The 25,084-nt window shown below is 46.4% G+C and overlaps 1 protein-coding gene across 1 annotated transcript in view; it reads left to right on the plus strand.

Annotated features, from left to right (window-relative positions):
* COLEC12 (collectin subfamily member 12) overlaps positions 1-25,084 on the plus strand; it is a 418,681-nt gene that overhangs the window by 321,436 nt on the left and 72,161 nt on the right. The window contains exons 3-5 of the mRNA XM_069620876.1: positions 2,136-2,258; positions 18,235-18,333; positions 22,726-23,772. Coding sequence (XP_069476977.1) covers positions 2,136-2,258; positions 18,235-18,333; positions 22,726-23,772 — 1,269 coding nt within the window. The remainder of the gene's footprint in view (positions 1-2,135; positions 2,259-18,234; positions 18,334-22,725; positions 23,773-25,084) is intronic.

The following is a 25,084-nucleotide window of genomic DNA, read 5'->3' on the forward strand; positions in this document are numbered from 1 at the left end:
AATGCATTTTTTATTAGAACAAATGCAGAAAAACAAAATACTGGTTGCAAATTATCTTTTTATATGAGAAAAATAAATGTGGATAAATACAGAAAAAAAGGCCCAAATATAAATACGGATAAATACATACGGAAATGGCAGAAAAATAAATACTTTAAAACCGGGAGCCCTCCTCATAATGGTGAGAAAGGAAAGTAGTGAGGTGTTAAATGGTGATTAGCACAGCAGGGGGTTACACTGGAATTCATGGAGCAGAAGCTGGAAGAAGCTACTGTGTGTCCAGCTTTTCCTCTGACACAGAGTTACTCATCACAACCCAGGGGCTGAGAAAGTGAGGCTCAAGAATGAGTTCTGAGGATTATGTACATTTAATGAATGGATTAATATAAATGAGCAGAACAAGAGGTTTTGGAGAGTAGCGCAAGATTATGAAGAGAGGGTTCCTGCCAATGCGCAGATGTAGATTTGCCCGTTTAACGGATTGGGGTAGAGCAAGTGGGGGAATTGGTGCAGGAATGGAGGGTAGCACTGGGTCACTGGGTTGGCAGCTCCCACAAATTGTGCATTCCTTGGCATGCAGTACAGTATCTATGAAGAGGTAAAGAAAGGCCTTGAGGTGTCCTCACGACCAGCAGGATGCACAAGGGAACCCGGGCTCCCCAGAAAGGTCACTGCCCAAGATGGGATCCACCCTCGTTAAGCATCCACATTGGTCAGGATGGGTGCCTGGACTGTAAGAAGACAACGCTGCCCAATCTGACTGCTCTTACCAATAGGTCCTACAAAGGTAGGATGAAAGTACAGTGCGCATTGTACAGGAATGTCAACATTATGGTCCACCATAACAAGACAGTTTACTTACAGAATCCTCTCCCGAAGACCCTTCTTTCCTGAAGATATTGCCATCTCACAAAATGGTTCTGACTGTAGCTCGACAACTACAACTTGATAGATTTTACGCTTACCTATTTTAGGAACGTGCGGCCAGTCGGGATGCGCCCACAGGCATTACTACAGCTATAAAGGGTAAAACAAATCCAAAACTAAACAGCCCAAGGCAAAACTGTGACTGTGCTTTAAGAAGAGCAAATACTCTGCATCACTCTTTAAGAATGTGTCATGCTCCTACCATTTTTATTTATTTATTTATTGGCATTTGTAAAGCGCCCAAGGGCATCAGGGCGCTGTTTCAACTGGTTACACTCATCTCATGAACATAGCCACCGCTGTTTCCACTTTTTACATGTATCTTATAAGGGTTGGAAACACAGGGGTGCAGACACACATACACACGGCCAGCCACGGCTGGGAAAGATACAGACATGTAACCATGAAACTAACCATGAAACATATAGAAAAGTAGAGTAGGATAACTATCAGCAATGGGGGTGTATTCCTGCAAGGGGTTTCAAGTGACGTCATAGACAATGATAGTAAAACTGGAATTGTATACGATGCCACACAGAGCCCTCCGCTGAATCCCTTTCTCACCCTCTGTGCTGTGCCTAATAACCAACACTTCAAGAGGGGATGTTGGTAGGCATGAGTTGAGTAAGGACAGACACAAGGGGACAAATGCCTGGTGCCCTGTTACCCTCCCAGACCTCCCTTGTGTGCTTTGTCCTCCCTCTTGCCCCTCAACACATTCTTGGCGTCCCTCGAGCCATCCCCCAGGAAATAAAAGCAACAAAAAAAACAGCCTCATTTCACTCTCCCCTAAATGCCCGCCACCTTACAAAAAAAATCACACCAAAAACTTGTCTCCTTCATGCCCTAAACCAGCACCCTGAGCTCCTATTACCCCTCACGCCGGTGAAACATCGCTCTGTGACAGGGTGGTGGCCGCATGCAGCAGCGCTGGGCACCAGCAGTAGGCCTACTACAGTGGCAAGTCTTATGCTAACTGCAGCACTGTCCCCTGCAAGTGCCAGCTTTGCCATCAGGCAGCAGATGGCCAAACCCTATATGCTGCCTCAATGCTTCCGCAGAGATTCTAGAAACCATTTAAAATAAGTTGACATTTTCAAGAAACCGATAAGTGTGCACATGATGGCATGCAAAACATGTGTTCACCAGCCTTCCTTTGCATGAAGATTGTGACTGGCATATTAAGAACTGATGGCATTCTCTTGCAGGCATCCAAGAAGGGGCGCAGTGCACCAAGTGCAAGAACAACTGGGCTCTGAAGCTCTCCATCATCCTGCTCTACATCCTGTGCGCCATGCTGACCATCACCGTCGCCATCCTCGGATACAAGGGTAAGGGAGCGACGTGATTGGGTGCGAGCTGCGCTGTTTGGTGATGCAAGTGGACGCTTGATCATTGACCACCAAGTCATGATCTCTGATCAGGCTTCCAGGCTGCCCACAATGGGCCTGACTCATGGAAGTGTTTTATAATGGTGCAATCCCATAGGAAAACGTTCTGTTGATCAGGGCAATGTCTCTGCATGAGAAAAACTATCAAAGGATGGATTTCAGTGGGGCTTATTAGCGTATGTGTTCTTAATTCTGGAACCCCAACTGTCTTCACCAATCTGAGGGTTGACGAGGCCAACTCTTCTTCTTGCCCTAAAAGTTCATAACTCATCATGCGTGCCATATATTTGTTTTCATAGGCATTACTGTTTAATAGCTGTACCACAGAATAATTGCACAAGAATGCACGTTCCCATTTTACAATCTATGAATCAGAAACATTATTGCCTCCATCAGGAATCCTGCTTCATTCTTAGGGGAAGTTAAAGCGGTGGTGGTCCCATGATTCAACCAGTCTCCCAAATGTGCCATCTTTTCTAATTTTCAACAGGTAATTAAAATGCATTAATATATACTGCAAAACAAAAGGTTCCCTCCATCCACCAATAGCAGTGGATAATATTGCAGTGGATCAACATTGCCACTGAACATGTACTACTGTCACTGCCATGTATTTCCTGTCCTAACTGTATTAAGTAACCTTCTGTAACAGCGCAACAATGTCTCTGGGCCGCTGGGCGCTTTATAAATTCAAATAAATAAATAAATAAATAATATTGCTACACACAAAGGGTAGAAAATGCATGGAACAACCCCACAATGGGGGAGGTGGTGGCATAACCCACGACGGAACAGGGAAGGCCCACGGGTCCACATGTGGGGGTAAGCGGAATAGCATGGATGGTCTCTGCTGCGATGGATGGTTGGGACATGAGCAGACTAAATGGGCTTGATGGACCTTAAAATACTTGGACTGTTTTATTATTTATTTATTTATTGCTACATTTGTATCACACACTAAACCCAGAGGCATCAAGGCACTAAGAGGATTTCCAGTTACATGCATAATATTACAGTGTAGTGAAAGGGCTGAAAGATGTACCATCTGGACGACTCCATTTGAATAGCCAAGTCTTTAGAGTCTTCCAGAAGACCCAGTAGGATTGTTCCACCCGGCGGCGGGTAGGTGAAAGGGAACTCCAGAGTCTGGCCGCCGAGGCTGGGAAGTTCGAGCCACCGGCTTTGGCACGCTTGGATTTGGGCATAATCATTCTAGGTCCGTGTCACTGTTCATGAGATGAAATATTTATCTATTGAAAAATGTTATATACAGAGAGCGAAGCATAGGTGCGTCAGAGCGCTATACATATAAAAACATACAATTATAACAGAAATCTAAATACAATCCATCAACACAATCAAAACAGACAATTCATAAACAAACCAAAAACGTTACAAATGTCTTTATTAAAATCAAGTCTATATAACAGTCAGGCTAAAGAGTTTTGAGAGGCCCCAATTCTAGATGCTATCGCACATCATGTCTGGGGAGTGCTGAGGACGAGAGCCTGGAGTGCTTGTCTCCAGAGCGGATGCTTTATGCGCCAGAAAGGCCAGCCCTGCTTCCCGCGTGGCAGACAGTGGGCCCAGCCTGTCGAGGTTCTCTCAGACCTGGACAGGGCCAGATAGAAACCGCCCGAAGATACGCGCAGCGGAGCCAGCGGGACCCAGGCACAGCAGTGATTTAGGGGTTCACGGACACAGGCATACATTGTTATGTCCACCAACTGCATACATTACAACGGCCCGACCCAAGGCCACGTTCCCGTCTACAAGTTCACTTCCGCAAACCACAGCAAAAAAAACAAGCAATGGCAATAGTTTTGGCGTTTACTGCTGTTCTTTGCATGTTGCATTTATAGGCACCAGGGTGCAAGGAGGAGAGGGCAAAGTTTCAAAGGGGGATGGGATAAGGGGTGCAGAATGAGAAGGGGAATGGAGCAAGCGAGTAAGCCATTGATAGCGGGTGCCACTGACCATGAGCAAGAGGAAGTATGAGTGAGAATGGGTCAGAGGGAGAGGGTAAGTATTAGAGAGGGTTAGAGGTGTGATCAGAGGGAATAGGAAGAGGGGGTCATGTGGGTGGAGGAATAGAGGGGGTAGAGTGGGGGGGTGGTGGGCGAGAGAATAAAGGGTATAGGGTGGGTGGAGCCAGTGAGAGAGGGCACAGTGCATGGTGGGGGTAAAGAGAGAAGGGATAAGGTTTAGTAGAGAAAGAGGAGTAGGATGGGTGGTGGTACAAAGAGGGGGTAGGGTTCGAGAGAGCAGCAGGGTGGGTGGTTGGGGGTAGAGGGAGTATTGTAAACATAAAGGGGTAGGGTGTTCATGGTAGACAGTGAGGGTAGGGTGGCTCGGTGGGTGTAGAGTGGAGTTAGGGTGGGTGAGGGTTGAGAGAGTGGGAGTAGGGCGGGTGTGCAGGGGTACAGTAAGTGGAGTATGCTTGTAGAGAGAGCTGGGGTAGGGTAAAGAGAGCAGGGGTAGAGTGGGTTAGTGATACTTTTGATTTACGGTCTCCTTGGTGTTAAAGCAAGGTATTGTTTTAGTAAAGCAACACCAGCCTGAGGTGGGTGGATGGGGGGTGGGAGGGTGGTAACTGGAGGTTCATGCTTCTCAGAGATCTTCCGCGGGCAGGCAGTCCACCAAAGGCACATGCAAATCAAAAAGCTAAAACGCTCCCTTGGCCTGTTGCCTCCAGTGTAATCGTGCGGTTTTACGCTCTGTAACGTACTTCACTACCTATTTCCAATGAGTGATCTCTGCAAATGGATACAAAATACTTTGCTGAGGATTCGATCCAAAGACTTCCTGGACTCGTGCGTATGATATGATAGGTTATTTATAACGCGCTTAATACCCAGAGGTTTCTAAGCGCGGACCCGGGGATCGAACCTGCAGTGCCCTGTGTCGGCTTGCTTCCAAGGCGAGCACGTTCCCCTGAGCTTATCTCCTTAAGCAATAGGCCACCTCGGATTTGCTCCCATAAATTCAAAGCAGCATTGTATTCTTTTCCAGCCTGGAAAAATGTCATCTGACTGTTGTTGTCAGGCGCAGTGAACGCCACTCACCTTTGCCCAGAAGTGTTTTCAAGCTGCAACTTCAGGCTTCTCTCACGTGCTGCCTTTATCGTTCCCCAGCCTTGCATGTACAGCACTTGGGGATAGGCAGAGATGGAAGAGGTCCTGAGGCAGCATGGAGCCAAGTTTCTGTAATGGCGATGAAGACAAGGTCATGTGTGTGATCAGTTCAGCCATGTCAAGCGCGTGAGCAGTAAGGGACCTGGCATTAATCAGTGCCCCCTTGATCACGGTCTTCTGTGGGGGAGGAGTACTAGTATTAAGTTTGGTGTTCAAGGATATGGTGGGTAATACAGTGGTTAGGGCTCTTGCAGAATGTTCTGCAGGGTTACAATGCTTGGTAGTGCCGGTGTGGCGGTGAGAAGTATGCAAGAATCTGGAGCCAAGTCTGAGGTTCCTTTTATATGTAGTAAGCATGGTTGGTTAGGAGTAGGTTTGGTAGCAAAGTGTTCGAGCCAGAGGGTTGGTGAAGTAAGGTAGGGGTTGGCAGTGGGTGGCGATGAGGCCAGTGCTGATCTGGGGTAGATCTGTGTGATAGTGGGCATGGCAAAGATGTGCAGTTGTTCATTCAGGTTGGATGGCCTGATGTACCCAAGTTGCATAATGCAAAGGAGCAGTGGGAGGGTGTGGGTAATGGTAAATGGTGGTTCTGACGGAAGGGCACTAAGGTATAAGGAAAGTGACCCCGTCAGGGATAATAACTTCAGAATGAATGAGAGTGTGGCATAGTTAGTATTGTAGTGTATGTGATGCCAATACATAGTGGCGCGTGCTGACGCAAAAGGTATAGACGTGTTCAGAAATAGGATAATGCTAGAAAGGTAGTTCTAGGAGTGCTACGCAAGTGCAGTAATCATTACAAAGTACGCTAGTCTAAGGGAAAGGTGGGTTAATAAAAGTGGCTGAGCAAGAGGGCATCTGAGGCAGATTACAATCCCTTGTAACACCCCCCGCCCCCTTGTCCTTGGTGTCTCTGTATTTCCCTTAGCTAGGCAACCCTTTGTAACACCCCCTCGTTTGCCTTTGGGGTCTCAATAGTTTCTTTAGCTTGGCAATCCCTTGTAACACTCCCTCCCTTGTCCTTGGTGTCTCTGTAATTTCTTTAGCTAGGCAATCCCTTGTAACACTTCCTCTCTTGCCTTTGGGCTCTGTATTACCCTTAGCTAGGCAATCCTTGCCATTGGGGTATCAGTATTTTCTTTAGCTAGGCAATCCCTCTGAACATTCCCTCTTGCCCTTGGGGTCTCAGTATTTTATGTAGCTAGGCAGTCCCTTGTACCACTCGCTCTCTTGTTCTTTGGCGTCTCTGTATTTCCTTTAGCTAAGCAATTCCTTGTAACACTTCTCCCTTGTCCTTGGTGTCTCAGTGGTTTCTTTAGCTAGACAACACCTTGTAAAATGCCCTCCTTTGCCATTGGGGTCTCAGTATTTCCTTTAGCTAGGCAATCCCTTGTATCATCTCCTGTCCCTTGTCCTTGGTGTATCTGTATTTCCCTTAGGTATGCAATCTTTGTAGCATTCACTCTCTTTCCCTTGGGGACTCCATAGTTTCATTAGCTGGGCAATCCCCTGTAACACTCCTTCTCTTGCCTTTGGGGTCTCATTAGTTTCTTTAGCTAGGCAATTCGTTGTAAAATTCCCTCCCTTGTGCTAGGCAAGAATTGATGTAGTAACATTTGGGGAAACAACACAACCGTTGTCCTCTAAGTATTAGGCAACCCACCTATTGGTACAGGCCTGTACTACACAAGTTGGTAGTGTGACTGAGCAGCCAAGCTTATCTCAAGAGAGGTAAATGTGAGCTGTAAAGTTGTAGCAATGAAATTCGCAAATACAAGTAGCCAAGTAACACTTGCACTCAAGGTTTTGTTATAAATAATTTATTTATTTAACAGTCATTTTTAAATGAACGTTCTTTAAAAAAGGCAATATATGCAACAATAAAATATACTTTAAAATACTTTTCCAGAATCAACCTCAAGCTAGTAGGTACTCATTTGAGATGCTTCTTACACACTTCATACACCCGCAGGTGACTTCACTAACTAGGACAGTAATGGCATTTATTTATCACTAGTGCACTTTGTAGATTCTGAGGTTTTTCAGAAAGGAAAGGTTAAAGGAAGGAAAAAGATTCAACAGGTTCTCAGAGCATATGAGCACTTAATTCTTCCAATGAAGTCTAGATAAAAACCTTTCCCAGCAATAATAGTTAAAAAAACAAGTTCTCACCTATGAGGGACAGTAAGTATCAAAGTCAAATGGACTAGACGAGTTTGCAGGGAGCCAGGACAGACAAAGTCAATTGGAGCACAGTCTATGGACCGGAGGCACTTCTTAGATAACAATGTCTTCCACAAAGTTAGAGAGTTTGTTGAAGAAAAATCACTGTAGCGTCACAAGCTGTTACACTTGTGAAAGGTAGAGCTGCAATCAACTCTAGCAAAGTAGCTACTGCAAGTCTCAAATGAGTAGAACAAAGCTAACGACACGGAGGTAAGTACCCCCAGCCGGAACAGTACCTTTGTTTAGAAGAAGAGTGGTCCAGCTGGCGTTTGTCGGGTTGCAGCCAGGCAGATCCTGGGCTACTGGGCCTCAGTCGTGATAACAAGAGGGAGGGCATCAGGAGGACTCCTGCGGCAGCGATTCTGAGGTCGGCGGCAGCTACAGACTCTTTTCAGGTCAGAGGCACTTCGTGGTTTTAGACCGCGGTAAACAGCACCACCGCGGATCTGGGATACCAGTTGGGCTTCCTTCAATCCTTGAGTCCTGTACTCTGGTGAGGGGACTCGAGCTCTGGTCGTCCTACTTCTGGAGGGTCCTTAGGAGATTCCTGGAGCTTCTGGCCGGATTACAGATGTTGCACTCGACTGTAGATTTCTCGACCCTTGTCACTCGCTTCCTGCAGCAGCAAAGAAGTACAGCCAGTCAGAGAAGATGGTCTAGTGGAGTTCGTCTCGGGGTTAGTTGCTCCCATTAACCCAAGGGAAGAAGTCAACCCTTCCAGAGCTTCTCTTGTCGATCAGAAAAAGGAGTTTCAGCACGGCAGCAGGACTTCACCAGGCAATTCAAAGGTCCAGGAGGATGCAGCCAGCTTTGTTCACATTTTCTTTATCAGGTTGTTCTTCCCAGTGGTCGACTGTCTTCAGTCCCAAAACCCTCATCCTTTAAGCAGGTTTCTCCCTTGCATGCACAGCTCAGCTGTCATTCAAACAGCAGGGTGGCTGTCCTGCAAGGACAGCCAGCCAACCAGTACTGGATGCATGCAGGCATTCCTAAAGACAAAGGACAGGGGAGTTGCAGGAACCTCCCTCACTTCCTGCCCTTCCAGACACACTATAGCCAGAGGCGGGTTTCAGTACTGAAGCCCACCAAAGGCAAAACGAACAAAGGACTCCAACCTGGCTTGGTGCGTAGAATAAAACCCATGAAAGACCTCACAAACAGAAAATGGCAAACAAAGAAGACCAGGGCCATTTTGACGAAATCGTCACCCATGGGTGCTTTACTGCAGCTGAGGATTCAGCGTGCGCTAGAAAAGCCCAATGGTAGGAAAATTAAACCACTGCCACCAGCCATTTAAGGTAGTGAAGGTAACATTCAAAATGTTACATGAGTAGGTACGATAAGAGGCTACTAAGTAACTCCCCCACCCCCCCAGCACTGCACATAAGATGGTGTGTGCTGGACCCACAACGAGAAAAGGTAATTTCACTTTATTATTCTTGGGAAAAGTAGTTCACACAAGAAAAAGTCTTTAAACCTTATGAGAAATCTATGGGATTTCTCTGTGACACTGCACTGAAGGTGCTGTGTGTCACCATACAAAAAGTATATAACTCCGGAGTATGTCAGAATCCAAAAACAAAAACACATAATCCGAATCAGGTCAGAAAACATGAGAGAGTGAGAAAAGAAGGCTCACTGACTCCTGGGTTAAAATTAAAAAGTCCTAAAGTCCAGCAAACGAGCTGGGGGTCTCTAAGGTTGAAGGCAATTAGCACAGAAATTAGAAATATCCCTAACACTTTGTCATTGGGGTCTCAGTATTTTCTTTAGCTGGCAATCCCTTATAACATTCCCTCTCTTGCCCTTGGGGGTCTCTGCAGTTTCTTTAGCTGGGCAATTCCTTGTAACACCCCCTCTCTTGCCCTTGGCATCCAAGCAGTTTCTTTAGATAGGCAATACCTTGTAACATCCCCCCTCCCTTGCCCTTGGGGTCTCAGTAGTTTCTTTAGCTGGGCTATCCCTTGTAACATCCCCTCTCTTGCCCTTGAGGTCTCAGTAGTTTCTTTAGCTTGGCAATCCCTTCTAACACTCACTCCCTTGTCCTTGGCGTCTCAGTAGTTTCATTTAGCTAGGCAATCTGTTGTAACACCCCCTCTCTTGCCATTGGGGTCTCAATAGTTTCTTTAGCTGGGCTATCCCTTGTAACATCCCCTCTCTTGCCCTTGAGGTCTCAGTAGTTTCTTTAGCTTGGCAATCCCTTGTAACATCCCCTCTCTTGCCCTTGACGTCTCAGTAGTTTCTTTAGCTAGGCAATACCTTGTAACATCCCCCCTCCCTTGCCCTTGGGGTCTCAGTAGTTTCTTTAGCTGGGCTATCCCTTGTAACATCCCCTCTCTTGCCCTTGAGGTCTCAGTAGTTTCTTTAGCTTGGCAATCCCTTCTAACACTCACTCCCTTGTCCTTGGTGTCTCAGTAGTTTCTTTTAGCTGGGCTATCTGTTGTAACACCCCCTCTTTTGCCATTGGGGTCTCAGTAGTTTCTTTAGCTAACCAATCCCTTGTAACATCCCCCCTCCCTTGCCCTTGGGGTCTCAGTAGTTTCTTTAGCTAGGCAATACCTTGTAACATCCCCCCCTCCCTTGCCCTTGGGGTCTCAGTAGTTTTTCTAGCTGGGCTATCCCTTGTAACATCCCCCCTCCCTTGCCCTTGGGGTCTCAGTAGTTTCTCTAGCTGGGCTATCCCTTGTAACATCGCCCCTACCTTGCCCTTGGGGTCTCAGTAGTTTCTTTAGCTGGGCTATCCCTTGTAACATCCCCTCTCTTGCCCTTGAGGTCTCAGTAGTTTCTTTAGCTTGGCAATCCCTTGTAACATCCCCCCTCCCTTTCCCTTGGTGTCTCAGTAGTTTTCTAGCTAGCTCATCCTTTGTAACACTCCACCCTCTTTCTTTAGGGTGTGCATTTAAATCCTTGACCATGGCAAGCCTTTGCAATGTTCACTCTTGCCATCGGGGGCTTCTGGTTAGGATTTACTTCCCCTCTGCATGTGTCGTTGGCAGGGTGCAGTAATTCTAACCCTACCAGCCAAGAAGCGCCCTCTTGGCTTGATTCCTGCACTGGCTCCAGCATATTTCACAAGGTTGCGACTTCTCTTTCGCACTGAGGGCTTTGCAGTAACCTCCAGGTTCTGGGGTAGTGGTAGCAGGTGATTCTTCCCCACTCGCTCACTTCAGTGTCCCCTGGCTCCTCCCAGCTTCTGGGTTAGGTCCCCGAATCGGCCCTCGTTCCGATCTCTCCTGCCAGCCTGTGCTCCCTCACAGACCGGCCTACTCGGAGTAGCCACCGCTCATTTCCCAACTTTGTCACAAAGTGGCCTAATTGGCTAGGGCCACCCTTGCCCTCTCCTGCTGCTCGCCTTGCTCCTCTCACTTCTCGATCAGCAACCCTCGTGAATGCCATCCTATCGCCCTCAAAGTCGGAGGGATCTACCCCTTTTCTAAATAGTTTGTTTCAATGACAGCCCTAGTTGATGGGTGAGTTTCTACATACGTTTGGATTAGGTGATGTGTGTGGGCTAATGGTTTCAGCTCCTCCCCACATGTATATCCAGAGGTGTTTCTAGGGGGGGTGGGCTGAGGGGGCTATTGCTCTGGGTCTTTTGGTTCTAGGCCGGGGATAGAAGCTCAGGGGCTACAACCAAAAGGCTAATTAGCCCCGAGTCCCCACAATCCCAACTTTAGCTATCCCTGATATATTCCAGACCTAGCAACACCCCTGTGTATACCCCTTTTCGCACTCATGGTCAGGAGTTGTGGTTGTTCTGATAATCCAATTTAGACCTTGCTCAAGTCTGTGTCCCAAGGTCCCAAATAACCTTCCCGCTGTCTTGGGATCACACACCAGTGTCTCATCCGGCGAGCAATGCAGCGCTCCTGCTGTCAGGCCGCATATGCATAGGTTGCGGTCCACTCTGGGGATGGCACAAGAGATGGGGTGCTCGTCACAGAGTTATGTTATGTTGATTTATACCACGCACCTATAACCCCCCAGGGCAGTCTCCAGGCGCTCTCACACTCTGCTGATCGATCCGCCATCGGGCGAGCATTCTCTGCACATTTCCTGCACATGCGATTATCATAATCGAGCTTTCCTTTCTTGGGGGGGACTTTCTCAGGGTTTCTCCCTGCTTACATCATTTCCCTCACGTGAAAACAGCACTGGGCACTCGCCCTGGTGCCTCGCAAGAGGGATTTCCTGCTGGGAGACACTAGGACCATGCTTGATTTGCGGGTAGAATGGCACGCAAATACCCGTTTTACACGCAAATAATTCCAGGGCCTAAGTGGATTTTTCTGACGTCAGTGCAAGGTCACTTTGCCCTGCATAAATACTCTTTGCACCGCTCTGTGAATCAGGATGTGGGTTTGCATTGCACCAGTGCAAAGTGACTTTGCACCACGCTAGAAAAGCCATGAATCCGGCCCTATGCATCTTTCTGTGCAGGGGGGCTGCACAGGACACATATTGGGGTTCCTGTGAGGGGACTGAGGGGGCTCTAGGGACCCTCCATTTACCACCTTAGCGTGTCGTGTGACGTCAATTACCCATAGACAACCTATTTCATAAGTTAATTAAGTGAAGGGGTGCATTGTAAATCCGTGGAGAAAATCAAAGGTGTATTAAAGAAAATGTCCTTTCATGATTATTCTCTGAAAGCAATAGCGTGTCTGGTAATATTTCATGTAACTATTGTGGCCTGGCGTGCCGCTTAAGCACGTTGAATAGACGCGTGAGGCTCATTACTCCCCCCACTTTATATGCTTGGTACCTTTTTGTGTGGTTTGTTTTGACCATTTTAACTGCAATGCCAGGAACTGCGAGAAACCTTGGCCGGGATCAGTGGATTAACTTTGCTGAAAATGTTGGGGGGCACCTGACATCTAAAGGAAAGGGGCCCCTGTCAAATGAGGGGGACAAAATGGTGTGCCACGAAAGTTGGAGGGGACAAACACCCTTGTGTCCCCTCTAAAATTACACCCATGGCCGGGATTATCCGAATGCACAGTAATGCTTGCAGGTCGGTGGCCAGAATAATGTCTGGCAGGAGCCGGGGTGTGTGAAGGCCATTCCAGACGCTCTCACAGAGGGTGATCTGGCTGGAATGTCCTCTCTGCGTCTTAGTCCACAGCTTCAGGATCTATTCCCTATTGAAAAGAGTTGGTTTGGGAATGGTATATGTTGCCAGATGGAGCGGTCCTATACACAGCATGCAGGCCTTACAAGGGAGACTTCCACTGCAGAATGAGCTCCACAGCAGATGGTCCTTCCCCCCAGGCAGCCAGGTGTAGGCGTTCCCAGCCCTTTCTGTGGGTAGTTTACCTGTTCCCAGCCCAGCCCTTTCTGTGGGTAGTTTACCTGTTCCCAGCCCAGCCCTTTCTGTGTTGTAGTATACCTGTTCCCAGTCCTTTTTGTGGGTAGTTTTCCTGTCCCCAGTCCTTTCTGTGGGTAGTTTACCTGTTCCCAGCCCAGCCCTTTCTGTGGGTAGTTTACCTGTTCCCAGTCCTTTCTGTGGGTAGTTTTCCTGTCCCCAGTCCTTTCTGTGGGTAGTTTACCTGTTCCCAGTCCTTTCTGTGGGTAGCTTACCTGTTCCCAGTCCTTTCTGTGGGTAGCTTACCTGTTCCCAGCCCTTTCTGTGGGTAGTTAACCTGTTCCCAGTCCTTTCTGTGGGTAGTTTACCTGTTCCCAGTTCTTTCTGTGGGTAGTTAACCTGTTCCCAGTCCTTTCTGTGGGTAGTTTACCTGTCCCCAGTTCTTTCTGTGGGTAGTTTACCTGTTCCCAGTTCTTTCTGTGGGTAGTTTACCTGTCCCCAGTCCTTTCTGTGGGTAGCTTACCTGTTCCCAGTTCTTTCTGTGGGTAGCTTACCTGTCCCCAGTCCTTTCTGTGGGTAGCTTACCTGTTCCCAGTTCTTTCTGTGGGTAGCTTACCTGTTCCCAGTTCTTTCTGTGGGTAGTTTACCTGTCCCCAGTCCTTTCTGTGGGTAGCTTACCTGTTCCCAGTCCTTTCTGTGGGTAGTTTTCCTGTCCCCAGTCTTTTCTGTGGGTAGTTTACCTGTTCCCAATCCTTTCTGTGGGTAGTTTTCCTGTCCACAGTCCTTTCTGTGGGTAGTTTACCTGTCCCCAGCCCTTTCTGTGGGTAGTTAACCTGTTCCCAGTCCTTTCTGTGGGTAGTTTACCTGTCCCCAGTTCTTTCTGTGGGTAGTTTACCTGTTCCCAGTTCTTTCTGTGGGTAGTTTACCTGTCCCCAGTCCTTTCTGTGGGTAGCTTACCTGTTCCCAGTTCTTTCTGTGGGTAGCTTACCTGTCCCCAGTCCTTTCTGTGGGTAGCTTACCTGTTCCCAGTTCTTTCTGTGGGTAGCTTACCTGTTCCCAGTTCTTTCTGTGGGTAGTTTACCTGTCCCCAGTCCTTTCTGTGGGTAGTTTACCTGAAGCGGTCCACCTTGTCGCAGCCGTTTCTGCATCTTGGGTGATTGGCCGTTTTGCTGTATTCTTCATGGCATTTTTTAGCAGGTGGGATAAGGGAACATACACTTTTGATTTTTAGGGTACTGCGGGGTTGGGAGAAGAATGGGTGGCAGGAAGGGGGAATGTGGCGCTTGCCACCCATAAAAAAAAGTGCTGCAAAAGAAATGAGATGAAACCCGGATGTAGTACCCCAGATCCATTTTAACAGGGGTCGTACAGCACTTTTGCCAACTGGACCCCTTGTGCCCTATGGGTGACTTTCATCATTTTCTGGCTTTTTCGGGTAAAGGACTTTGCATGCTGGAAGCTTGTGTTGTGCGCCTTCCTGTTGCCCACAACGCCTTCTCTGATTTCTCATTTTCATGTGATGTAATAATAATCCATTATATTATTGTATGTTCAGTCGTGACACCCTAATATGCTGTTAGGTCGTGTTAGGCTACTTTACTTCGTTATGCTAAGTTATGCACTGTTGGGGGACGCTGTGCTTTGGTATGTTATGCTGAGCTAAGGCCTGTCCTAACATTCTACATGGCTTCTGTTTTGAAGAAAAGAATCATCATCCCCTTAGATCCCAATGGAGTGACCGATGTTGCAGCCATTTGATCCAGAAATTCAAATCTCGGGCCTGTCCAAATGAGCATATGTGCTTTATGGTTACAAAAATGTTCATGTTAGGGCGTGTGTTTTGTGAAAAATTAAGCCCAGTATGCATTATGCATTTAACGATTCAAGTATACAAACCCTTTATCACAGATGTCAAGTATACGTTTTGTGTCATTCTTATATTGCCACAATGCACTTTGATTTTATGAACAGCATCCAGGAAACCTTGTTGGTGCTATTTGCCCCTTTCTCATTTCATATAGGAATACTTATTTTCAGGTCCGCCTCCCCCTATGACCTCTTTCTATTCTCTCTCCTTCTCTCTCAACCTCTGTTTCTCTCCCTGTTTCTCCCTCTCCCATTGGGCGAGAGCTCTGTTGTCAGGTGCTGGTAGCAGTGCAACTAGAGAAAAGGCATAGATATCTTGAAAGAGGGAGAGGATGCTGTGTTTTTAACGGTTAATCTAGCATGGGAGCAGCAGCAAAAGAGTTATCCCACGAGGTGTGCTTTGTCATTTTAAACATACATTGTCATGGTATGTGTCCCTTTACAGTTGATCTTGTTACCCCTATTAACCTGAGGAAATAATAATAATAATAATAATAATAATAATTTGGCATTTATATAGCGCTACGAACCCTCAGGTATCTGAGCGCTGCTCATTATTACCCACGGTGTGTGGTGCTCATTTATCGACCTCGGAAGGATGAAAGGCTGAGATTGGCCCTGCCGAACCTGCGTTAGCAGGCTCTGCACGGATGTCAAAGTGAGCACTTTACTCGCTGTGCCACTTGACCGGTTTAAAATATACATTTAAATACAATTAAAATGACTCCAGTACTTGCCTGAAGTTTGAGAAAGGGTGGTATGTGCAGTTGTATGCCACAAGAACTCGCATTGGTTGGAGAGGAGTCCTATCTTTACAATACAAGTCCAAAAGGAAACTGGGAGAACGAGCAAACTGCTGGGAGAGCAGTAGACTCAGTAGGGGACTTAAAATTAGAGCCTGCACTCAATTGAGAGTGTCATCGGGGCCACCCAGCTATCCTGAGTATAGGACAGCATGTTCAGGAGCTTTGCCTTGCTTTGAGGCCTATGGCTCAGGACCCTGTGGTACACTGATGTCCTAGTTAAGTTTACTGGGGCTGTCCGAATGGCATGCTGCGGTATCTCAAGGCAAAGGAGTAGATGAAATGTAGCATATTGGTGCGATTTGAACAGACCAGGCATATGCTTGGAGCCCCACGTAAATAATTGAAAAATAAAAGCCCACGCCGTTCAGATATGGGGCAATTCCAGAGCCATGATGCAGAAAAATTCTTAGGTGAATACATAAAATACAATTAAAACAATGTGTCCGTATGGAGGACATTCTGCCAACCCAATATCAGCATGTGATCATATCTGAAATCCCAAAACAAGTGCAAATTGTTCCTTGGCTACATATACGCCTCTGAGCAACAATGTATATCCAAAAATGTAATGGTTGGAAGGTTTGGAATAAATCTGAACCACAGGTACTGCTCCAGGCAATCTTCCAGACCACCGTTTTTTTTAGCCCGTCTGCGCCATTGCAAAAAGGGCCATGTGCAAATCAGTCAGGTTCTGCCACCAACAGGAGCAGCCCAAACTGCTAGGCCAGGTACCCCGTTCACGGAAACACAAGCAACCCCAGACATGTTTCGGCCTTGTTGGGCCTCATCAGTGAGGTGCAGCTTGGTTCCCTATGGCGCAGGGAGCAAGGGATCCACGCCTGGGAATACCCTCTCTCACATAGTGAGACAAACTATAACCACAAAAGTGATGGGTGGAAGGTTTTGAATAAATCTGTACCACTGGAGTTGCTCTTGGCAACCTTTCACACCACCGTTTGTTAGCCCCTCTACACCATTGCAAAAGGGGTCCAGCCATATGCAAATCAGTCAGGTACTGCCACCAATGGGAGCAGCCCAGCCCAAACTGCTAGGCCAGGTCCCCTCTGCACGGAAACACAATTCTCTTGCTCTCTAGACTTGGTGTGCTGTATTGAATTTGTGGCACCTTCATTGAGGAATGTTAAATTCAAGAACGTTACGCAATATCATGCAGATGTGCTTTTCAGTGAAAATTGATTAATGTTAATCTACACTAGGGTAGAACTGCATGTATTTTTGGTACAAACAGTATGACGAATTCATTGAAAATCTCTGCATAACCCGTTCTTCAAAATCTGTAGAATGTTTTCGGAAATCACACATTGTTCATTCCACAAAAAATGGTGAGAGACAAGGGAAGCTAACCCTGGTGCAGGTCAGCTGGGGAACAGTGAAGCATGGTGAAAGGGCATGGTCCGGCGGCATCAAGTCCAACTACAACCGCAAAGATAGATGGACAAGGAGAGCCAATGACTGGTTGGAAGCAATGTTTGACCGTTGGGACCTGTCCTCAGTAAGAGAGTTCTGGGCACCTTTCCAGGTCTTCTGAAAAGTCTGGGAGTGGCAATCGGGCCAAGACTGGGCACAAGGGCTTCTTAAAGTCACCTGTTCTCGCATTTCTGTAGCAGGCCAAGCACAAGGCTATTATATAAGGGGGAGGACAGATGTCGTTAGACAATCATTGACTCTAAATGTTTAGAAATAAGACGGGCAAGGCTACCATGGGTAAATTGGGGATACCCAGTTATGGGCATAAGGAGCCAGATAGCAAATCCTTCCTTCACCAGGTTCCTCAGCAGCCAGAGAGCCTTTACAGCTGTGCCATGATGTCTGAGACCCACAGCTTTCATCCGGCCTCTCTCGCTCGCTTCTCCATTCATGCTTCAGCATCGGCACCTACCCTCTGTCCAGAGGTTAAGAGCATCTCAAACCATCAAGGTGGATTCATGACCAAGGCTTGCCACTATTTCAGAATAAGCTGAAGGCCTTCTGCTGCTGGTCCCTATATAATAGGAAGAATCCATGACTACAAAAATAGAAAGTGGTGAGAGAGGAAGGACAACGGAAGAAAAGAGGGTGGTGGGACAAGGTAAACAATGGGAAAATCCATGTCTTCTAGAAGTACCTGCAGCTAGTTTTGTACCTGAATGACGTCAGAGTGACACTACAACCTGGGCCCTTCTCCAGAAAACCTATGGGACCACTGGATTGGGTAGTGAGTAATAGACCACCTTTAGTGGACACTATACATATTAGTCTACTGGCCCTCGCATGTCAGATGGCTGGCCTGGTCCATCCCCAAATCGCTATCTATAACAATGTTATAGTGTGAGGGTCTTGCCATTGGTTCATGCCCGTTGCTAACCACCCCTAGGATACTAAACTGCGATTGGCTAGAGCTTACGTCCCCAGGCGTGGGATCCGCAAAGGTTCTCAGCTCTTGGTGTACCTTTTCAAGGTAATAAAAATGACTATTTGTCTGAATTGTAACTTGTGTGTACCATTTTAGTCTGTGACAGTGCTCTTTAGCCCAGCGCAATGCTTGTCTCACAGTGTAGCATCTTTGTTTCTCGTTCCAGTGGTGGAAAAAATGGATGGAGTAACAGGCGACATGGAAACGTCCCACCGAGGTTACTCAGAGAAGCTTTCTGAAGTGGAGACAGACCTGAAGAAGCTTGGTAATGTTTACTCACATCACATCATGATCATTTATTTTATAGAAAGCTTATTGATTTCTCAAGAACAGCATTGTGCAAGGTAGCCAAAACAATCAGAAGTAGGTCAAAGGAAACAGTTTGCTTAAACCAATATGAAAGTCACAAAAGGGAGTCAAACACACTGACATGTGACAAAGGACCACACGTGACAAACACACACAACAATACTGGAGAAACGACAAAAGAATGACTCCGCAATCAAGTCCAGATTTCAAGGGTATAGCTCTGTAAAACACCTCCAGATCTTGTGATACTGCTCGTGGCCATCTGGCCTCTCAGGCTTTGTTTCCACAGATTTTGCCTGCTTTCGCATGTGGCCCAAATCTCCAATCTGTTGTATAATTTCTACTCCTTCAAAATCTGTTGGTTGGTGACCTAGAGAAACCTATATATCCACATTCCAGTCCGGTGCCTTTGCCAGCCCTCTCCACAATATTAAGATCACTGATATCTTTGGTGAGCGTCTAACCTGCCCTCCCATGGCTGAGTCTATCCTTTCCAGAGTCTTTTGCTAGTAGCCTCCCACTCACATGTAGTCGCACAAGTTGTGGCCCAGGGCAGCACTATGCCAGACACAGCACCGGCACCTGTCAGAATCCATAAGCCATAGGGATCACTGTCTGGCAGGTGACCAATACAAACAGTGGACTATTTCCTGATGAATGACCCTCAACGGAAGTTCCGCTGCTCTACACATCCCCGTGCATAAATCCTCTGTCCACTGATCATCTGGCAGCTCCATACCTAGGAAACTTACTCAAGCTTGGCTGACCTTAGCCAGATCATCCTGAGTAGAATTTAAGTATGTCTGAGAGAATAACCCATTACCAGCTCTTTAGCAAGGGCACACGATTGCATTGCCCTTCTTGCCTTAAGTAGAGTCCCTTAGACTTGCCACCCTAAGACTCTCAGATTCAGGGAGAGGAAATGCATCACAAAGCAGCTCAAACGATATTGGTGAATCACAATTGCAAACATCCTCCACCCTCCCAGTGCCTACCACCATCCACATTCGCCAGTTCACACTTTGGTTATTTATTTCAAGGGCTGGATCACCCCCGAGGGCTGCCTTTCCATATAAGTCTCATTTGTAATAAGTGTTTTTGAACATAATCTATGTATACTTGAGGAGTACTTCCCTTTGCCAGTGTCCTCGTGCCCTCAGAGGACAATGAATAAACATTGTCCAGCCTCGTTGTCTGCTTTTCCAACTCCAATCGAGGCACAGCCCCAAAGGCATCATGCTGTAAAACATGGCGAAGCAGTCGGCTAAGGCCGAAACCGCCCCTTGATACATCCCTGGTCATCACATGCCAAGCAACCCATCGTTTCTTGCCCCCTCCGAAGAGAAAATATTGAATCAATGTTAACAAGGCTTCAAAGTCCCTGTTGTGTATAGATACTGGCAGCATGTGTAGGGGATAAAGGATTTAAGGTAAAATACACATTGTACTTGCTTTTGCCTTTCCACAGATTAAAAGGTTACATTTTTCCCAATGAAAAAAGGCCTTATCCAAGTCAAAGACCAGCCTCTTAAAGTTGCGCGATTCCAGTTTCCTGTGATCTCTCACAATATGTATACTGACGACCTGACTCAGAAAATTCCCAAATGCACGCTATGGAAATTCACAAATAGTGGTGTGACTTCCAATTTACCTCAGTTGACCCTTTATCCAGAACACCCACTAAAACTTCCCATAGCGGACAAGTGTTGGGGTCCTGAGATAGTAGGCTTCGATAGGAAAACCGCCATGTCGTCAGCATACAATAATGTCCCATGAGCGTCTTCCCCTACTGTCACACGTGCAATTTCCTCCCCTTGCCTCACTGCCACCGCTAGGGGTTATATTGCTAAAGGATAAAGTAATGGTGAAAGTGGGCAACCCTTCTTGGATTTCACCTTCAATTTCAAGAAGTCTGAGGTGATGCCACTTGATAAGATCATAGCTGAGGCCCTATTGTAAAGTGTCTTGAGCATCCTAATAAAGGAATCATTAAACTCAAACATCTGTAAAACAAATCTTAGGTAGGCCCCACGTCATCAAAGTTTTTTTCCACCACTATGAAATTAGCTGCCTTCGGGACTTGGGTATCTCTCGACCGGTGCAACACATTGAGTATTGTCCAGACTTTATCCACACCAAACTTACCCTTCACAAACCCTTATAGGGAGGGTCGAACACGAGTCCACATGCAGCTGCTCAACCTTCCAGCAAAGGCATTTGCCATTCTTTTCACATCAACATTCAAAAGGGAAATGGGTCTATAGTTCCTGCATTCTATGGGATCAGGGATTGGCTTGGCGATCAACACAAACAGAGCTTCCTTCCCCAAGTCACACAACTTGCCCTTCCAAATAAAAAAGTTAAAAAGGTCCCAACATTCATAGGCCAGTGTACCTTCAGAATTCTTATAGAAATCAATGGTAAGCCCATCTAAGCCGGCGATTTTCCAAAAGAATGAATTCACTGTATGGCTAAACATAACTTGCTGTGCAAAAACAGGGCCTTGCTGCCTACTCTCTTCACTATTACCAGGCTGGGAAACTCAAAGCTCTGAAACAATGACTCCGGTTTTTCAACTTCAAATTAATCATCTGCAATAAAAATCCAGATAACAACCATGGAAGTAAGTCAGATGTGTAAGCACACCTTTCAGCCTTTCCCTGACGCCCTTATACATTTCAGTCATTTTTCTCTCCTTTAATCTGTCAGCCCTGATTGCAGAGGAACTCACAAGTGGAATGAGTGGCTTCTTTTGCCGGCCTCTCAAATAAGGGATTCACTTCAGATTTGATGTGAGCCGGTATGGGCATACCCTCTGTGGCGCAAATAGAGACAAAGGACTTCTCAGCCTCCTTCTGATCATTAACTGCATCCTTTATTTGTGGAACCCTCACCTTATTCAAGAAGGTGTTTCAAGTTATGACCACGCCCCTCAAAGTTGCTCCAAAAGAGTCCCTGGTTACCTTTACCGGAGCAGAGTCATCATTCTGAAGAAAGAGTAGACTAATAATCTCCACCTCCTCAGAATACCGATCCTCCACGGAAATATAAGAAGTCAGGCACCTCTTCTTTGTATTCACAGCCCAATCCAGTAAGTCTTGCACGGGTAGTATAGCTCAGTGGCAACGCGCTCGTCTGGAAGCAAACGGATGCAGAGCAACACAAGTTCGAATCCCAGGTCCACGCTTAGAAACCTCTTCGGTATATAAATAACCAATCATAATTATAATAGCTTCAGGTGCATCACAGCATGTTCTGAAATTGCCAACTCTCCAGTGCTCACATATTCACTTCACAATCATACACTAAGAAGAAGAGTGTATACTCGCTGAATGTGTACTCCTGTTCACCTGGGTGATGACTCCTCCACATATCATTCAACGCCTGGGATTGAACACAATCCCGCAGGGCATTTCACCTCCTCCATTGACAGATCCAGCGCCTACTACTTTCTTACCTACTCTTGTGACAAACCCCAAATGAAAGTCTCCTCCCAAAATGTGCTTACTTGCCCCGATCCTGTTCAAGCAGTGTCTCGAATAGCCCCCAAATAAATGCATGCCATTTGTCCCATGCACGCTGCCAGAACATGCAGAGACAACTCCGAATCCTTTACGACATGGCCCACTTGGTCATTCAGAGGCTTCTGCCAAAGTATGCAGACTCCTCGAGTCTTATTAGTAGAGCAATCTGAAATACCGTCTGTATACCATGAATTAAAAAAAAGAACGCATTGAGTCCTCTGTGAGATGTGTTGCCTGTAAGAGGAGCAAGTAGGGTATTACCCAAATTGACCTTTTACAATTGACCTTTTGCACAATTGACCTAGTTACAGTGGTCCTAATTGACCTTCTGCACAATTGACCTTTATATTATTTTAGTTATTTTATATATGTATTGGGTTGGTTTTGGATTATAAATAATATAAGGGGATTGGGCGGGGGGTTGCGAGGGGGTTTGGATTGGGTGGGTGGCTGCGGGGAGGGTTTCCCACCGCATATGTGTCCTAATTGACCTTCTAAATTAGGTCAATTCTCCAGAGGTCAATTATGAAAAGGCCAATTAGTATACAACCCCAAGTACACTCCTGCCCTATGCAAATTCGTTAGGGATTATAAAAATGACCCACCATTTCATGCTAGAATGTGTTGGCCATACAGCAGTCCAACGCCATATGCATTTTTATCTGTCAAGACATTGCAGAAATATGGATTTTAAGCTGCTTACAGTGTGGGAACCTAACATGTGCTGCACTGTCCCTTTTCATCTAGTTCTGACATTTAAATCGTTTTGTTGTTAATTTGTCAGTTGCACCTGTAACCTTCCTTTACCTTTCTGCACTGCACAGATGATCAAGCTGGAATTAAAAGCGTGAGTACCAGCACAGAGCTCTCCAGTTTCAGGTCAGAGATCCTTGCCCTCCGGCAGCAGCTGCGTGAGATCACAGAGAAGACCACCAGAAACAAAGATGCCCTGGAGAAGCTGCAGGAGGCTGAGAACGCACTGGACACCAAGCAGAGCCAAATCAAGACCTCCCTAGAGAGTAACTCCTATGTGATCAAAGACATGAACCAGACCTTGCAGACGTACACTGGGTACGTCAACGGCCTCCAGCAAGACACCGCCAGTCTGCAGACAAATTTACAAACGCAAGTGCAGTCGAACAATGGACTTCTCATGAACCTAAATATCCTAAATCTCACACAAACGCAGCAGAGGAACCTCATAGGCACACTGCAGAGGTCTGTGGATGACACCAGCCTAGCCGTCCAGAGAATCAAGAATGACTTCCAGGGTTTGCAGCAGTCTGTCCTTCAAACTCTAAAGGACACGGATTGGCTCAAGGAAAAGGTACAAAACCTACAGGCTCTGGCAGCCAATAACTCTGTTTTGGCCAAGACCAACAACGAGACCCTTGAGGAGGTGACCACTCAGCTGACTTCCCTTGGCGGGCAGATGGAAAACATCACCGTAATTGCACAGAACAATGAGCAGAACCTCAAGGAGCTGCAGGAATATCACAGAAATTACGAAAACAGAACTGCGGCCAAGTTTAACGATCTGGAGGAGCGTTTTCAGCACTTTGAGACTGATATCGTCAACATCATCAGCAACATCAGCTACACAGCCCACCACCTAAGGACGCTGACGAGCAACCTCAACGACGTCAGGACAACTTGCACTGAGAGCGTGAGCCGACACAGCGACGATCTGATATTTCTGAACAACTCACTGACCAGCGTGCGTTTGGACTCCACTTCACTCAGGATGCAGCAGGATGTGATGCGGTCACGACTAGACAATGAAGTGGCTAATTTATCAATGATAATGGAGGAAATGAAGATGGTGGATTCAAAGCATGGTCAGCTCATCAGGAATTTCACAATATTGCAAGGTGAGCAGATTGTTTATTCTGTTACTTTGGTCAATCATGTAGCTTTTGATTCAGTAAAAGCAAGCTAGGATGGCTGTCCTGCTCTCCATCAACACTTATATTGCTTGCCGGACACTCAAAGGAAGGGTAGAAGGCTGCCGGTGACTAAATTCCACAGCCGAGCAAGGTTAGAAATTGACAATATTAGGAAGCATATATTTGGACAGTGCTTATATTTAACATTTTTTCTGTACAATCTTTTTTTGGTTGTAAAATCTGATTATTTCGGAGAAGAATTCTGGATTTATGGGTCAGACAAAGAATAACTGTATCAGTAAAAAGCCTAAAATTAGACAGAGCTACCAAACTATCTTATGAAATGTTCTGAATTGAATGTTGTGTTTTTTGAAGAAGCAAAAGGTTGCTCTTCTGCTATCTGTGCAGCTGAAATCGCAGTTTAGAAATATGTTTTAATGACCTGCAGTCCCGAAAGCAGGGAAAAGGTGGGGGCATTGTGATTCAACTTAGTTATGGGGTCCTTCTTAACCTGTGCAAGTTATGGCAATTCCTGCTGCCTGCATAGAGAAATTTGAGAACCTTCCTTAATGAAGAGTTATCATTGTATTATTATTTATTATTATTATTGTTATTATTCTATTATTATTATTGTATTTATTGAGCGCAGACCTAGCTTTGAAAAGCAACTGAGCACTTTCCAGAGGTATCCAACAATACAGATACACAACAGAGTACTTAACAGAGGTATACAACAGTAGAGATGCATAATGGAGCGCTTTTCAGAGTTAACAGAACCGATATACAGCATGGGAGTAGGATACAGAGGAGGGGTACAGCTGTACAGGGTGGCGGGGCGGAGAGGGGCAGACAGCATATATAGTGAGCCAGGTGGTGCAGGGGCAACATGATGGCCTTGGTGTTCCAGAGGGACTCCTTGAAGAGGTGGGTCTTGAGTACTTTTCTGAACTGTAGGATTGTGGGGGCGAGTCTGATGCTGATGGGGAGGAGGTTCCATAGTGTTTGGGCATAGACATAGGTTTGTTTTCTGGTCCTTTCCTTTTAGCAGTGGCAGATTTCAAGTCTGTACGTGTCCTGGCTTCTGGTGGTGAACTGTCTGCCAGAGTTGCTGAGTTTCTCCACGCGGTAGCTGGGTGACATCAAGTATATGTAGCAAGACATGAAGGTGATTTGTGCATCCAGTGGGAGTCTGTGAAGGTCGATGAGGGCCGGGGTGATGTGGTTGTATCTGCCTAGACCCATGCTTTTTAGCAAGTTTTTAGTGAACCAATAGGGCCTGATTCACAAAGATTTGCAC

This window comes from Ambystoma mexicanum, chromosome 5q (assembly GCF_040938575.1).
Source record: "Ambystoma mexicanum isolate Mex_15411 chromosome 5q, UKY_AmexF1_1, whole genome shotgun sequence".
Classification (NCBI taxonomy): Eukaryota; Metazoa; Chordata; class Amphibia; order Caudata; family Ambystomatidae; genus Ambystoma; species Ambystoma mexicanum.